The sequence below is a fragment of the Gavialis gangeticus genome, unplaced genomic scaffold, assembly GCF_001723915.1.
Source record: "Gavialis gangeticus isolate Ggan-Ray unplaced genomic scaffold, GavGan_comp1, whole genome shotgun sequence".
Lineage (NCBI taxonomy): Eukaryota > Metazoa > Chordata > Crocodylia > Gavialidae > Gavialis > Gavialis gangeticus.
Window position 1 is genome coordinate 21,608,637 of NW_017729034.1, and position 16,881 is coordinate 21,625,517.

Sequence of the window (16,881 nt, forward strand, 5' to 3'; positions counted from 1 at the left end):
CCATAGTTAACTCAGTGGACGAACAGCCCTCCACTCAACAAGAGTAGTAACCTGAGCCGTGATGAAAGGTGTTTGGGGATGAGTTGTGGATCATTGGCCTCCATCTCTGTAGGCATAAATCTTTTATACCATCTTGTCCCCGTGCTTGCTTTTCTTTGGAAAGCAAAAAGTAAAGGTGAACATGGGTGAAAAATCCATGGCAATGTGTATGGGCTCCCTCCACAGTCCCAAGTCCCAACACAGCACAGCTAAATGGGAATTGTTAGTCTTCAAAGCTTTGACCATCCAACTGAGATAAATCACGCAAGTTGGCACCTCTTAGACCTGTGTTTAAAGCTGTCTCCTCTTTTATGAAGAACAACTTAAATTCTGGAGAAATCAATATGGATTTCATGGGATGATTTGGAACGATCATGCCAGCCAGGCAGCCATGCCATACTGACTTGGTCCCTGGTTTTTCCCATAGATAACAAATCCTAATAAAATTAGAGACATCTTTTCTAAACTCCAGCCACTGGAAACTCCAGCCATCCCTTCTCTGAAGTTTTTTTTTAAATGCTAACTAATTTTCTTCCCACTTCTTTGTTAGTTTCTGATTCCAGAAGCAGCAAGAGGCAAGTTGTTCTTGTGTGGTAGCTCTAATTCAGTCATGTATCTGACAGCCTGTTCCTAGGAATTCAGAAAAATTATAAAGGAATGCAAGCTTCACATGCTTCTGCAAAACGAACTTGTGAAGCAATTTGAAATTCGCCCCTCACTGCTACTAATGTCATTTCCACTCGACTCAAAAGTATTTGCAGACTTTTCTCTGCCTTCTTCTCCTTGCTCCTTTGAAAAGATGGAAAGGTAGACAAACAAAACAGGGATTGACTCTACATAAACAGATGAAACCGAGATCTCTTCTTAGCCTAGCTTAGATGTTCCTGTACTGGTACCAGCATTGCTAGTAAGGCTTGCTAACTCCCACATAATGCATAAGAGAGTACCCTTATGGTCTTTTTTATGTCTTTATTAATATCACTACTTAGACATGCTTAATGATAGAGAGGCCTATAAATGTGAACGGAGCCCTATGCTGCTTTTTTTAATGCCATCTTTCACATCTCTTCCCCCACATTAACCTTTGACACTTTTAATGCTAGAAAAGGTAATGGCTACAGTTCTCACATTACCACTTACCAGGACACTATTAAACAACCGAAAGCAAAGCAAAATGAAAAGTTTCTTCTTTTAACAGTATTACACACATTTCTTATAAATTAATGCAGTATATTTTGCCTGGAGGCTTTCAGCATAGAATAACCACTGGAATTAATGGGAGCTTGTACTTAAAAACCTCTCATGCACTGAGGTAAAGATCTGTCATCCCATGCATTATGGTGTCACTGGTAGCAAAACATTAGTTAGGATTGATACAAGCAATCTCTTTTAAAATCTGTTTCATTTTCTTTGTCAAACATAATATGGAATTTTTTAATATTTTCACAAAGAAATAGATTCACAGATTCATTCTTTTGTTTGTTCATGGCAGCATGTCACTTGCCCATCCATAGTGGTTTTGGAGGAGGAGGCAAAGTGGCCTCTAAAGGACAAGTATGGAAATAACTGACAATAGGTACAATTCTTTCCTCTCAGTTCATGGTTGGCCTATGATCTGAACCTATACAAGCCTTAAATATTTACTTTGTCTAATGCAAGTGTGGGTGGTTTGTGGGCCTGAATAAAATTGTGACAATGAGTTCCACAAACTGCTTATGCACTCTGTTAAAAGTATTAGCATTCATTCCATTACTTGCTTTATACTGAATTCCAAAATATGGATAAAGCTATGGTTTGTGAGAAGGGCAACTGTGTTTTCTACTTACCTGGTAGAGTGTGTGGGAACTGAAATTTCCATCTCATGGACAATTTTTATGTTGCCAGGAAAAAAATATTCCCCCAAAACTCTGTTTCAGGAGATCTGAAGGAGGGTTTTTCAAAAATTCCTGGGTCCAGTGCCCTGGCATTACACCAGACAGCTGCCAGAGAGCCTAAAAGCTTAAGGATCCAGGGAAGGCAGGCAGGAGTAGTCAAGAAGCAACGTGAACAACCAGTCAAGTTTACATCAAATACATGAATTCCATCAATTCAGTTATTGTATAAATTATTCACTGCGGTGTAGTAGCTCTGATTCTCAGGGTAGTTCTGTTTCATTTTTTCTCTTTAAATTGAACTTTCCAGTTTATGAACCCAGTTGACATTAGATCCAAGACTGTTGTGAATAACAGAAAATCCTAGAATTGAGGATCTTCATTTTTAAAAGTAACTAGTGATTTTTGACTGCCTCTGGTGTGGGAAGTCTTGAATTTCAGTTTAATTGCTCAGCTGTTTCTGGAAGTTCAGACTACTCAAGATGTCTGAACTTGTGTCCCCTGAATCATTTGTTATGCTGGAAAATTTGTATGGGGAAGTAATTTTGCAACCACTGATGGGATAGTTATGATGTGTGAAAAATGCAGCTCCTCTCATGCACAGCAGAGCAGAGGAAAGGGGTACCATGTACTATATGACAGCAGGTACGTTCTATGCAGATAGAAAAAGCTGTACTCTTGTCCTAGTTGCTTCTAGGGTTTTGTTTCGGTGCCATTACTGTCATCTGCAGACATCAACATTGTGCTCAAAATTAAGTTACTCTAACTGTCATGACACGCAACAAGCTGTGGAAGCTGGGCTTGTGTATGATCTTTTAATGGCTCATGTGATATGCTGTGGTCATTTCTGGTGTCAGGGAAAAATCAATAGTATAGAAAGAAGAAATGACTGCCTTCAAGGTAGTCTAGGCAGTGTTAAAAGAACCACAATAGGTTTTGTTGTTGTTATTTAAGACTTCAGGTTAATGCTACATTTAATACAGGCTTTAGATTGATATGGGCTTCATGGAAACGACTTTTTAGAGAAGAAAATACAAGGTTAATCGAGATGCAAACTTTGGTAATATTTACATGCCATACCTCAAATCGGGCAGAATCTTCAGGATTAATAGACCAGCATTCTTATGATCTAGCATTCCCCAGGCCTCCAACTTTTTAGAAACTGATGCAATATCTATGAATTTCTCAGGAGAGGGAGCATACTTTTCAATTAACTACACAAGCACTTGGCTTTACTTGAGTCTGGTGATGGTGCATCCACTCCATTTTGGGCATATGCAGAAGCTGAACACAGAGATTAGCATTATTTTATCATCTCCAGGGTTTGTCTACCCAAAATTGGAACAACTTTATGTGTGGGAACTCTTATTCCAAACTAAGAATATCCACATACGGCATTATCTAGGAACAGCTATTGCACTTTATATTCACATGCTGCTGTAAGCCAAATTAATGTTCAACCCCTTGTGTGGCCATTTCCACACCAGGAAGCTGATACTGTGGAAGCCTTTTCCAGTTGTGCAGGTACCTGAGAACTGAGTGAATGTGACTAGGCCAACATGAGTGCAGTGCACCAGGAGAGTCAAAAGCAGTATAAAATAAAATCAAACAAGATTTTAAAATGTGCTTTGGTTTTAAAATATAGCATGTCGTGTGGCATAGACTTAGTTAAGCTTCACTTTGTTGGACAGTCACCAGGCTGCTGTATATGAATGCAGCCCCTTGACCTATGTGCTTCTGAGCTGCCTGGGTTTGAGCAAGCTCTAGCATTGGGTCTGGCTCTGGCCTTTCAGACTAGCTCTATGGGTATAGACTCAGTGCTGTACCTCTTATCAGAAGTGGGACCCATTGTTCAGCTACCCAGGCCCCAAGAAAAGTGCATGAGGATATAAGGCAGACAGGTCTCTAGGACCTGTAGGACTGTAGGATTTCTAAACCAGTTGTCATTTACTTTTAGACATCTCAAAAGACTGAAATCCTAGAAGTGTAGGTCATTTAGTTCATCCTCCTACTCTGAGCCAGGATCAAGTATGCCTAGACGATTCCTGCCTGATGTTCTTCTAACCCAGGGGCAGGCAAAATATGGCCCATGGGCCAGATCTGGCCCACCAGACCATTCTATCTGGCCTGCGAGGCCCCTAAAAATTTAGAAATTAATATTTATCTGTCCCTGGCTGCCTGTCAAAGATGACAGGAGACAGGGGTAGTAGGACCCAGAAGGAGCCATTAGTAGGAGGCAGCAGCCCAGCCCCTCTCCACCCCCAGCCATTTCCTGGCCTTCCTGCCTCCACACTGCTCCAGCACCATGTGCCTCCTGGCTGCATTGTGGGAGCATGGGGCCGTGCCAGTACCCGGGGGGCATGCGTGTATGCACATGTGTGTGCGCGCAAGTGTAGGGAGGGACTCGGGGTGTGTGTGTGTGTATGTGTGTAGGGTGAGTCCAATATGCACATCCCACCATACACACACACCCCCTTCGCACTGCCATACACACAGACCCCCACACCCACACCCCCTCACACACTCCAGCCACCCTCGCCCCTCCATCACCCCACACCCGCACCTATCCACCCACCACAGACACACCCTCCCCCATACCCACATGCCCACACAGCTACAGCCCCCCAGAAACCTATACCCACCCCCCAAAATATAAGAGTAAGACTTCATTTTAAGATATTATATACAGTCACCTCTGTGTAGACTACACAAATGCATGTAAACCAGGACAAAAATATTTTTTGAAATCAAACTAATGAATGTTTTAGATGTTCACTTTTTTTAATATAATTTGGTATTTTTCTGATTCCAAAATGGCAAACCCCTTTGCTGAAAGGAGTACTTCCAGGGTCAAGGGAAGGGACTTCTGGTGGCAAAGCTCAGGGATTAGGGGGTGGAGTCACAAGATGGTAGCCAGGGGGCGTAGCTACCCATGTGGCCCTCAACAGCTTGCCAAAACTTGGTAATCTGGTAAAGCAGATACCACAACTTCCATGCTCCAGTACTTCATTACACTCATCATAAGAATATTTTTTCCTGCTATCCAATCTAAATCTTCTCTGCTGAAGGTTAATCTGATTTTTTCTGATCTCAGTAGCCTCCTTCTCAGTGGCCACTGAGAGCAATGATTGCCATCCTCTTTGTAACAGCATTTTACATCTTCAAATACTATTATCAAGTCCCCCCTCAAACTTATCTTTTTTGCACAATGCAGTTGTTTCGACCTTTATGTGTCATGTAGGGGCTTTTTTAAACTTCATAATTTCTTTGCGCTGTCCTCTGAATTCTTTCCAGAAGAATTTGTCTATGTTTCTCCTAAAGACACGCAGGTCTAGGCAAAAACATGACATTCCAGGCACGTCTACATGTGTGGCGGACTGCACAGTTCTTACTGCATAAGCCACTGGAGTTACTGCATAATACCGTTGCCACATGTTTTGTTCTCCATTGCTACTGCGCAGTAGCTCATATCTACTATGTAGTATCATCACCGCATGGTTAGTGCCTGGCAATGCTACTGCATGGTAGCAATGAGCTACCATGCAGTAGCTCATTGCTACTGTGCCATAGCATCTCATGTAGATGCTCCCTCCTTTGTATAATTCCCTGCCTTTCTCTCCACCCCTGCGCATTGTGGGGGATTTGGTCAGTGGCTGCCAAAAGCACTGGATCTCTACTCCTGGACATGTTTTGCAATCCAAGCTTTGCTTTCCCTGAATTCTAAGTGTCTCTGATTTAGAAGTTGGTTCTATCATTTTCATCCTTTTCTCCTGTCTGTTGAGGAGACTTCACTGCTTCAAGTCCCTTCCTTTCAGACAAGTGGAGAAAACTGTAGCCATTTCATTGTTCTGCCTGGACCAGCTTGTTCAATTGATGATGCTCCTTAATGTCTGCCACTTTCCTACCCCACCGCAGTGCAAGAGGTAGGGTACTACATTGCAGTATAGAACAGGCATCATTTATAAGTTCACATAGAATAGGGATGTCCAACTGGTGACCCACAGACCACATATGGCCCACAACGGGTCATGTTGTGGCACCTCAGCTTCCAGCCATCTGCGACTCCCCCTATCTGTTCAGCTGCAACAGCAGCCAGAGTCTCCAGGATCCCCCTCCCTCTTCTGGCTTCCATGCTCTGCATCCACCCCAAGGATTCATAGATTCATAGATGTTAGGGGCTGGAAGTTGGTGTAAGGCAGAATGGTGCAGGCATTCAGGGTGGGGCTGGGGCCATGTAGTGCAGCAATGGGATGTGGGAGCCTGCACATGCATGCACTAAAGGGGGGGACGTGCAAGCATGTGATGCAACAGGAAGGGGGGTCCCATGTGGTTTGTCGTCCATGGGCCTGTGACTCCCACTGACACAGCCCATGGGGCATGCAGTCCACAATAGTGCAGTCCACAGGGTGTGCAGCCCCCATCTGCTTAGAAGTTGGACAGCCATGACACACACAAATTTCTTACACAGTCTTAAAGGAAATGTACCATTTGGTTTGACTGGGTTTTATCTGTGTGTTTTTGCCAGTGTCCGCCTCTCCCCTGCCACCCCTTTTATTTTTACCCATTCAGACAGGGTAGCTTTCAAAAAGAGTGACACTCTTTTGTGTTCCTGCCACTAGATTTCACAGATTATGTTGTGTGTGCATGCATGCACGTTTCCCCCACCTACTATTTTGTTTTATAGCTTTTGAATGATCTTCAGCCTCTTCTCTCCAAAATGCAATTTTCTTTGTAAAAAGAAATATCCCCTCAAGAGGTTTAAATTCACTGTAAAACTATTGAATCTTGTATGAGTTCTAGCTCTTGGAAGAACGAGGTGACAGCACCTGGTGATATTTTCCAATTGCAGCCCTGAATGACTCATCCAGTAGGGCAAACGAGAAGGACAGTTTAACTGAAAGGTACAAAAGGAAGTACCTGAAAGTAGAGACAAAGGGAAGGGGTATGTCACAGATTACTTGAGTTCACATAAGCTCATACATCTATTAGTAGGGACCTACCTAAATCACGGTGTTGTGGACTTCATGAAAACTGCAAAATCCTGGATTACCCATAAAATCTATGACAAATAAACCTAATAAAAATAAGTTTTTTATCAAGTCTTTCCTTCCCAGTTGGTCTGAGGGGAAGGTGCCAGCTGACAGGGTGGTACAAGGGGGGCGGAAGACAAGATAGCAGCTGCCCCTTCTCCCTCCTTCGCCTCCAGGATCTCTTCACCGGTCAGCACTGAGAGGAAGGACCAAACAAAAGGTAGCCAGCAGTCAAGTGGAAGCTGCCTCCTCATCCTTCTCCCTCTCCCCCACCAAGGCTTTTCCACCAATCAGTGCTGAGGGGCAGGGCCACTGCAAAATGCCCACAAAATGGGCTTTTCACCCTGAGACAAAGCTGCAAAAATGGCTTTGTCTTGCTGTAAATTAACTAGGTCCCTAACTACTAGACACTGAGGTCAGTTTGCAGTACAGGAGGAAATTTGTGACCTAAAATCTGATAATAAGTCAGTCCTAGCACTGGGTAAGTATTGTCAAGCCATAGATACAGTGGGAGTGGTGTAGGACCGAATCTGATGTCAACTGTAATAGTGTAAAGGCAAAGAAAATCCCACCAAAGTCAATGGAATTTTAATGCAACTTTCCTCTGGTATAAAAGCAACTGGAATTTGGCCCACAATGTGCCTCTTTCAAGGTAACAGATTGCTTTAAGTAAATGTTTTGGATGAATGCCTGATTCCACACAGAGCATATCTAACTTTTGTGGACTTCAATGGAAGTAGGAGCAGTGAATCCCACATGTAGCCATATTACCTGTTGCTTGTATAATTTGCCATGGTCTATAACTAGGTAATTTAGGAGTAGAATTAATGTCAGGTGGATATTCTTGACTAACCAGGTTGGTTAATGGAAGTTTAAAACATGCCTATATTCCTCCACATAAGAACCTAAGAAATGTCATATTGAGTGAAACGAAAGGTTCTTCTATCCCTATATCCTTCCTCCAACAGTGGCAAGTAGTAGATGCTTTGGAAGGAAAGTAGGTGAATGGGATATGTCTGAAATGATCCATCCTCTCATACTCCCCCTCTGACATCAGCCATCATTGTTTTAAGAATGGCAGAAGATACATCCCTGACAGTTCTATTTAAAAGCTCCTAGTGGACCTGTCCTCCAAGAATTTATCTAATCCCTTTTGAACCCAGTTATGCTAGCTGTCTCTATGACCTCCTGTAGCAGCGTTCCACAAGTTACCTACATAGCATGTAAAAAAGGATTTCCCCTTTTTAGTTTTAAACCTGTTTCCAGTCACTTTGAGTAGGTGCCCATTAATTCTGTATGCTGGGACTTGGTGAATAACAGTTCCATATTTGCTTTATCCACAACTGTCTTGATTTTATAGACTTCCTCTCTCTCAAATGACATTGTTTCATTGCCTTCGACCTTCCCAGTTTAATTCTCCCTTGCTCTAGTTTTTAGCTCCTTTGCTGGTTACTTGCTCCTACCTGCAGGAGCACATTTGATTTTTCATCAGAGACTTCAGAACAGTTTCTTATTATTCCAGACCGAGGCATCCACCTGCCTGTTTTACTAAACATATGCTTTTATGCAGCTGGCTTAGCCCTTTGGGAAATTACAATGTTAAGTCACTCTGACAGCTGACAGGGTCTCAGCATTTTATTTAGCGTATGTTTTATTTTTTCTCTGTTTTTTGTTTATGCAATGAAGCTAATGAACGCAACATAGTTCTGATGTAAGAGAATCAGCATTTAAAGGATCAGAAGCATTGAAGCATTGTGCGGAAATTAACGAACAGTCTACATGTATTTGTCCCTCCCCCGGTCCAAATTTTTGGATGGTTCTTGTTGCCTTTTTTATGGCTTTGTAGGGAGGGTTTCATAGCCATCTCTCCGCCATCTTAGAATTTTATACTGCCCTTCATCACTGTAGCATCGAAGCACCTTCTGTGTAAATTCAATAACAAGTGAAGCGCCTCGTGGAATTCATCGAGTCTCTGACACTTCTTCTTCAGGGTCAAATCTCTGCTTGAAGTAACAGCTTTTTGAGAGGAAGTGTTGCTGTAGCTTTGCAGATAGAAAGAGCAACTCATATTGTCAGTATTGCTTATAGTGGAAGGGCTTTCTTAAAGAGGAAGGGTTTGGGTGGGGAGGGGTTTCCAAAAGGTGCCAGACTCCAGATTATTATGTCAGTCACCAAGAAACAGGATAGTTTATTTCTTGATGGCCCTGACTGAACACCCAATAAGAACAATGGGAAACTCCCATTGGATGCACCTGGTTTTGGAGCAGGCTTCAGAGGTTAATTAGAGAAAGGGTGGTCTGGTGGACACAGCATTGGAAACCCAGGACCCCAAGTCGAATTCTTGGTTTGTTCACAGGCTTCCTGTGAAACACTAGGTAATCCCTTATTGGGTAATCCCAGTGGTTTTTAACCTTTTTAGTCTCTAGACATTTCTCCATAACTTTTGTGAATCGAGCAGTTCCCCATTGTAAAAACTAACCTACTTCTTATATGTACACCTCCTTGCAGAGGGACTGGGCATTGCAGGCAGGGAAGGGCCTGTGCCTCTGCTCATCTCCTCACTCCAGGTTTATTTCTTTATACCTTATTTCACTCTTCAAAAGATCTTGAGGCACCCCTGGGTGCCCTGGCACCTTGGTTGAAAATCACTTCTCTATCTTGTGGCCCAGTTTCTCACTTGCATACCAGAGGTAACCTCACCTGCCCTCAAAAAGATGTCCTAAGGAGAAAGTCTGTGAAGTGTGAGGTGCTCAGATGCTTACGCTGACAAGGGTTATATTAATAGAGAGACCTTTCACACTGTATCATGAACCCTTTCTTATCAAACCCCAAAGAGATGTCCCAAATAAATAGTCATTTTTGCCCTGTTTTATTTGGAGATCTCATCATTTTATGGATGTTAAGGAATTTAGTCTTTCCATAGAATGGGTACCAGCCCAGGGCACTGATTTAGAGGGAGCACCAGAATAGAGGCCCTCTGGACAGCCCATGCCACAGAGTTGCTACAGCAGGTGTGTAGGAGCCCACCTGCATCTGCAGCAGCCTGGGCCAGTGCCACAGCAGCAACCACAATGCAGTAAGCCTGGGCCATGGCAGGTAAGATTCTGCCCTGCAAACACTCCCCAGCACTCAGCACACCTCCTTCCCCCCACTCCTAGGGTGCTGACATACCCTGCTATTCCTCTGATGATGATTATTATCTCAAACAGAGGAAAACTGAGTCACTTGCATCAACCAGTTACTGCTTTTCATAAGAAAATATTTTAAATCTTTCATGTTTTCAATAATGACTGCTAATGGCACATGGTAGCTTTTGTGAATTCAGATGAAAATAAATATACACAATACAGAAATGATGACTGCATGCAGCAGAAATGGAGTTTGGCCATGTATTTGCCAGTAATAACATCCTTTTGCTTGCATGTGGTCCTTTATAGTATGCCAGCAAATGTTCCCTAGCTTATTTTACAACAGCATTGATCCTGTTATGAAGCTGTATGAATCTTGTCTCTGAGGGTGACTCTTTGCAGAAAGTAAGAAGGGGTTGTAGTTTGATGTGCAGAATACCAAAGCAAAAATTAGCAAGGTTCTGTTGTACAGACCTATAAATCTAAGCACACTGAGCCATGGCCTCTTAGGCACTGATTACATGGAAACCCCCCTTAGTTATCCAAAACTATCTAGTGTTGTCCTTTATATGCTAATCATTGTGATGGTGCTACATATGTTCTTTTCAAATCAGAGGCATAATGAGATAGGTGGCCATCCAAGGCAGCTGCCACACAGGGCAGGGCAGCAGTGACTTCCAATTGCTGCTGTTGCTGTTGACATAATCATGCAGCTACAGATGCAGCCATTTAAAAATGTCATAGATTTCATAGATATTAGGGCTGGAAGGGACCTTGGAAGATGGAGTCCAGCCCCCTGCCCCAAGGGCAGGAAGTCAGCTGGGGTCAAAGGATCCCAGCAAGATAAGCATTGAAATGCTTCTTAAAAGAGTCTAGAGTAGGTGCTTGCACCACTTCTTGGGGGAGTCTGTTCCAGGCCTTGGGGACTTGGACAGTAAAGAAATTTTTCCTTATGTCCAGCCCAAAACGGTCTTGGAGGAATGTGTGACAGCTGGACCTTGTCATCCCTCATGCGCTCTGGTGAACAGGCATTTCCCCTGTTCCTGATGTATACTCCTGACGTACTTATAGGCTGCCACCACGTCCCCCTTGAGCCTGCGCTTTTCCAGGTTGAAGAGTCCCATGACTCTCAGCCTCTCTTCATAAGGCCTGTTCTCTTGCCCTCTGATCATTTATTCTGCCCTTCCCTCCACTCCTTCCCCGCAAGTCAGCATTTGGGGCACCTAACCCAGTCACTCCTCCCTAATTATGCCACTGCTTAAAATAAAAATCTAAACTAGTCTTTGCTATTTTTCAATGATTGCTAGTAACACAGGAGAATGGTAAATTGCTCATTAGTAGATCACACGTTAATCACGGCGGGGAAAACATTAGACTGGGATCCAAAAGAGCAGGGTTCTCTCTCTCTCTCCTTGTGGTATCGACCTGTTGTGTGACCTTGAGTAAGTCAATTGTCTCCCTCTGGTGCCTCAGTAAAAGAGAAACAGGACTCATATTGCTGAAGGTTTTGGAGAGCTGCAGATGAAAAATAACTATGTCTGTGCTATTGCTGTGATGTCCAGGATGGTGAGGAGGGTTGTGGAAAATTGACCATTGTGTCTTAGCACCAGAGCATGCAAATTCTCTTTGTGGCCCCAGTAAGATGTGGAGAAAGTGAAGAAGAGAACATTGGGGCCCTCACATCTTTAGAGAATGTTTTGGATGTGGTCTTGTTTCAGATCATTGGTTGTTCACGACGTGCGGTGCCAGCGGACCCTATGGACCCACTCAGAGCCAGTGCAACAATGCATACAGGAACTCCAACCTCAGTGTGATAGTGGGGGCCGAAGGGATTCTCCAGGGAGTCCAGATCTGGAGAGTGCCAGCCACCAACACTTACAGGTGAGAGCCCCCTCCCTCCCCATGATCTGCCTCCAGCGAAACTGTAACTTCCTCCAGTCTGATGGTTTTTAGATGTTTCTAACTTGGCCATATCTGAGTGGATGTTCAGGGGCATTTCTCTGACCCAAAGGCTACTTACCCTGGCAGTTGTCAAGTATGTGTGTGTCTACAGGGTGGAGTCAAGAGCATTTCAAAAAGTGAGAAACAACTTCTCTGTCCCCACTTTCCTGAGCCAATATTCTGCCCTAATCCCAACCCCCAAGGCACCTTTCCTCTTCAATGACTGCAAGTCGTGATATGATAATGAGAGAGAAACAAATTGAAAGAAGGGAAGGGAATGTGAGTCTACTCTACTCCACTCTACTCTGTGCCTGTCTAGTAGGATACAACCCTGTAATATAGATTTCTCTGCATGGGTGCACAGATCCTTGCTATAAATTAAAGAATAAATTACTTACATGCTTAAGTAGCAGCGAGCTTCTTCAATGAATGGGGAGTGACCCGGACACTATGTATGCCACTCGCATTCACCTGTAGCTTGCAAATGAGTCAAAAATGAGATCTCTTGCACTCACTGATTTTATCCCTTATGTGCAAAATCTACTGAATGTTGAAAAATACAACTTCTAATTGTAGCCAATTAGCCCTGCCAGCTTGCCTTGCTTGATAGTGTCTCTCATGAGCTGTTACAGCATGCAACAGCAAATTGGGTCTATATTAGCTCCTAGTTCATGCAGCAGCTGTTTGGGGGTCCCTGTGCTGTATCTATCCATTTTAGTCTAGTTCTGTTGCAACCTTACAGAGGAATGATTGGTTTAGTTGCAAAGACAGACATGTATGTCACATTCCAGAGATATAACATGCTTTATGAAACAGTGCACCATGATCATGTTGGCATAGTCACATCTCCATACAGACTACCACAAAGCCCAGCATATACCCTCGTCATTAAAATGAGAACCCAAGCAAATTAAGTTGCTCTTTTAAGGAGCAGTCCTACTGCAGGATACTGCTGTGACGAACGTGCTGCAGTTCAGCATCATTCATAACCTGTTTACATGCAGTGCTGTGCCAAGCCAAGTGCAGACACAAACTTGGAGGAACGGGGATTAAAGGAAGCCAGTTCTCCTTCCCAAATGAAGTACGTAGAGGAAGGGCTGGCTTAGTTGTCAGTGCCAGGAATGAGACTTCCCAGCTTATTTTCCTCTGCCTCTGTACGGAAGTCATGGAAATGTGTTGGGCTGAAATTCGGCCTTGCGGTAAATTGCTTTAATATTACTGAAGTCAGTAGAGGCTCTCTCACTCACACCAGGTCTAAACTGGATTCTCTGTGTCCCAGTTTCCCCACTGGTAAACAGGGGATTATAATTCATACCTGTCTTCCATAGAGAAGTGTGGCTTAATCTGATATTTAGCTACTGTGGAGATTCTTGTTATTTCTTAGCATAAAAGGAGGCAGCCCTAAGGGACAGAATTGAAACACCAACAATTTGAGTGGGTGGTAACCAGGAGACTTCTGAGTCTAAAGGCCTGAGGCTCTGCTGCTTGAACGGAAAACTGCTGCCACCTTAGCTGAGATTGCAGGCTCACCAACCTCGCTGCAGGGTCCAGCCAGAAACAGGGAGCTGCATTGTGGGGATGTGGGTTCCATGCCAGGTAAAAATCAGAGGGCTTTGCCTTCCTTGTTTTAAAACCACCTATGGACTTGCTTCAGTTAGTGCTGTGTCTCTGTACTATCCTATGCTCCTCTTGCCTTTTTACGTATCTTGGTGCTGCTGGTATGGCCTTCCCTGCAGCCCTTGACATCTGCCACCGTTTCATTATCAGCTTCCTCAAGACTCCTGCTAGCCAATCTCATGAAAACAGTACTCTTTGGCCCCTGTTCCTCTGCTCTTCCATTTCTTTATCTCTCTGTCTCTCAAGATCTCAGAGGGTATATAGTCTAGGGTCTGGAGGCAGAAACTCTCTCAGCTGCCCATCAGTTCTTTTCACCCTGGAGATAAACTGAACTGTTCCTATCCTACTCTGGCTGCATCTGTTCCATGCCAAAGCAAAGGACTTTAGAGTTATCAATCCTATTTTCCAAAGGAGACTTTGGAAGTAGCTAAACTCCCAGCATAACGTCTTTTGTTATTCATTCCTGTAAAACTTACAATGCAGCCCTGATCCCCAGCTGGGTGCTATCACAATACAGATAATAATAGCTGGCTGACATTCATAATAGCAAACTCTGTCATTATATGTGTAGGCAAGGAAAAGGACCAGATCTTTTCTACTCATAGCTCTTGCAGTTCTTCTGCCAGATTTCAGAAGCTACTTGCTTTTTCACCCATTTGAAGCAATGTCGTGTTAGGCTTTTGCTTTCTTTCCACTGCAGCATTTCAGGCTATGGAGCAGCTGGTGGGAAAGGAGGAAAGAATACCATGATGAGATCCCATGGTGTGTCTGTGCTGGGGATTTTTGATCTGCAAAAAGATGATGCCCTGTACATCCTGGTAGGACAGCAAGGAGAAGATGCCTGCCCCAGTGTAAGTGATGCCATCTTTGTTCCTCCTTGAATTTTTTTGGACACTGAAATCTTTACATATTAATGCAATTTTACTTTAGGGAATTTGGCTTTGGTTGTTCAAACTATAGGCACAGTATTTGTGGTAGGGGCTTACCATCAAAGTAGGAGTCCTGACAGGGGACACCGCGTAGTCAATACAAATAAAGGTGACAGAACGTGAGTTAGCACAGAGTTCGCACAGGAGGGTGCACGGGAGGGCCAAGGCCCTGCCTGCGAGCCCCCTAGAGTAGACAGACTCAGGCCCAGCCCACCTACCAGCAGCATGCCGCGGATGAGCACTTACCTCACCCCAAGGGTCCCCTCAGGGTCTGTGGCCCCCCTCCCTGGCACCTCAGAGATGGCCAGCCAGATGGAGCCCCTGGCTTTCGACTGTGGGGGCTGCCTGTCCCTTTTTCAGGCTCTGGCAGCCAGCAGCATGGCCACCTCCCCTTGTGAGGTCTGCTCCCTTTTGGAGTCTCTGGCGTGCCAGCTGAAGGGGCTCCAGGCCGCAGTCCAGAGACTGTGTGCCATCAGGGACTGCAAGCAAGAGATTGACTCCTACTGCCAGGCCCTTCTCCCCCAGGAGCCGGAGGGTAGACCACAGTCTCCCTCCAGGACAAGGGAGGACTCTGGGACCTCCCATTCTGTCCAGTCAGGGGCATGGACCAAGGTGGTCAAGGGCCATAAGGCCCCTGCCCCGCCAAGGTGGTCAAGGGCCACCAAGGCCCCTGCCCCGCCAGAGCTTAGCAACAGGTATGAACCTCTTGCTGCCCCAGCAGAGCCTGCTCAGTTGCCAGCTCCCGCAGGCAACACAGGTGCTACTGTACCTACTGCCCCTGCTCTCCCCAAGACAAAACACAAAGTGTTTGTTGTGAGAGACTCCATCCTGAGGGGGACTGAAGGGGTAGTCTGCCACCCTGACCCCTTAGCCTGAGAAGTCTGCTGCTTCCCGGGACCCCACATCCAAGACATTGAGGAGGAGATCCCTAAGCTCCTCCAGCCCACAGACCACTATCCCATGCTCCTTATTCATGTGGGCACCAATGACACAGCTCGGAGCACTCCCAGCCAGGTCATGAGGTGCTCCAGGGATTTGGTAGCGGGGCTAAAGGGTCTGGGGGCACAAGTGGTGTTCTCGTCGATCCTCCCAGTCTCAGGCTATGGCCTGAGGAGGATCCGGGTAGTTAACCAAAGACTGCAGCGCTGGTGTCATCGGGAAGGCTTTGGCTTCCATGACCACAGCCTGCTCTTTGGTGAGAGAAGCAGTGAGCTGCTGGGAAGGGATGGCCTACACCTCTCTCCCCTGGGGAAGAGGCTCTTCTCAGCCAGACTGGCTGACCTGCTCCACCGGGCTTTAAACTAAACCCGCTGGGGGACGGGGGCACTACTGCCTCTCCTGGCCCGCTGAGCAACTCTTGCAAAGCCAGCAGGCCAAGGCACTTAAGGGAGCCCACCCCTGCCCCAGCCCTGGTACAATCTGTGGGCAAGGCAAGAGCCCCCAAGGGAACACTTGCCTGCCTGTACACAAATGCCAGGAGCTTGGGGAATAAGCAGGAGGAACTTGTCCTCCTGCTTAACGCAAATAATTATGACGTCATAGGGATAACAGAGACCTGGTGGGACTCCACCCATGACTGGACCATGGGTATAGATGGCTATACCCTATACAGGAGAGATCGAGTAGATAAAAGGGGTGGGGATGTAGCTCTCTATGTTAAGGAAAGCTACACATCCCTGCAGGCTCATGTTGGCGACCAGGATGGACGACTGGAGACCCTGTGGGTTAAAATCCTTGGGGAACATGGCACAGGAGACACAATGGTGGGAGCCTACTACAGACCTCCCACCCAAATTCAAGAGCATGACCAGGAGTTCGCCGGGGAACTGGCTGAGGCCGCACGCTCCAGGACCATGGTTGTCATGGGTGACTTCAATTACCCAGACATCTCGTGGGAGGATCACTCAGCAAAATCCAAGCGGTCGCAAAGTTACCTCTCGTGCGTGGATGACCTCTACCTGACTCATGAAATCTACGAGCCAATGAGAGGTAAAGCGCTACTTGACCTGGTACTGGCTACTGGGGATGACCTAATCCACAACCTAGTGATTGATGGGAAGCTGGGTGACAGTGACCAGGAGCTGATTATCTTCACCATCCGCCGTAAAGCTGGCAAGTCAGTCAGCAACATGGAAAGCTGACTTTGACAAGCTCAGGAGGCTGGTCAGTGAGGCCCTAAGGGACCATGACCCCAGGGGGAGGGGAGTTCAGGAAGGGTGGTTGCTCCTCAAGGGAGCGATCCTCAATGCACAAGCTAATTCTAGTCCATCTCAGAGGAAAGGCAGCAAGAGAGCACAGCCGCCCTCCTGGCTCTCCAGGGATCTAG

General features: G+C 45.5%; 1 protein-coding gene across 1 annotated transcript in view; it reads left to right on the forward strand.

Moving 5' to 3' along the window:
• The window catches only part of ALK (anaplastic lymphoma receptor tyrosine kinase), a 607,969-nt gene that overhangs the window by 536,273 nt on the left and 54,815 nt on the right, over positions 1–16,881 (forward strand). Inside the window, exons 12-13 of the mRNA XM_019527591.1 lie at positions 11,787–11,949; positions 14,327–14,477. Of these exons, the coding sequence (XP_019383136.1) occupies positions 11,787–11,949; positions 14,327–14,477 (314 nt within the window). The remainder of the gene's footprint in view (positions 1–11,786; positions 11,950–14,326; positions 14,478–16,881) is intronic.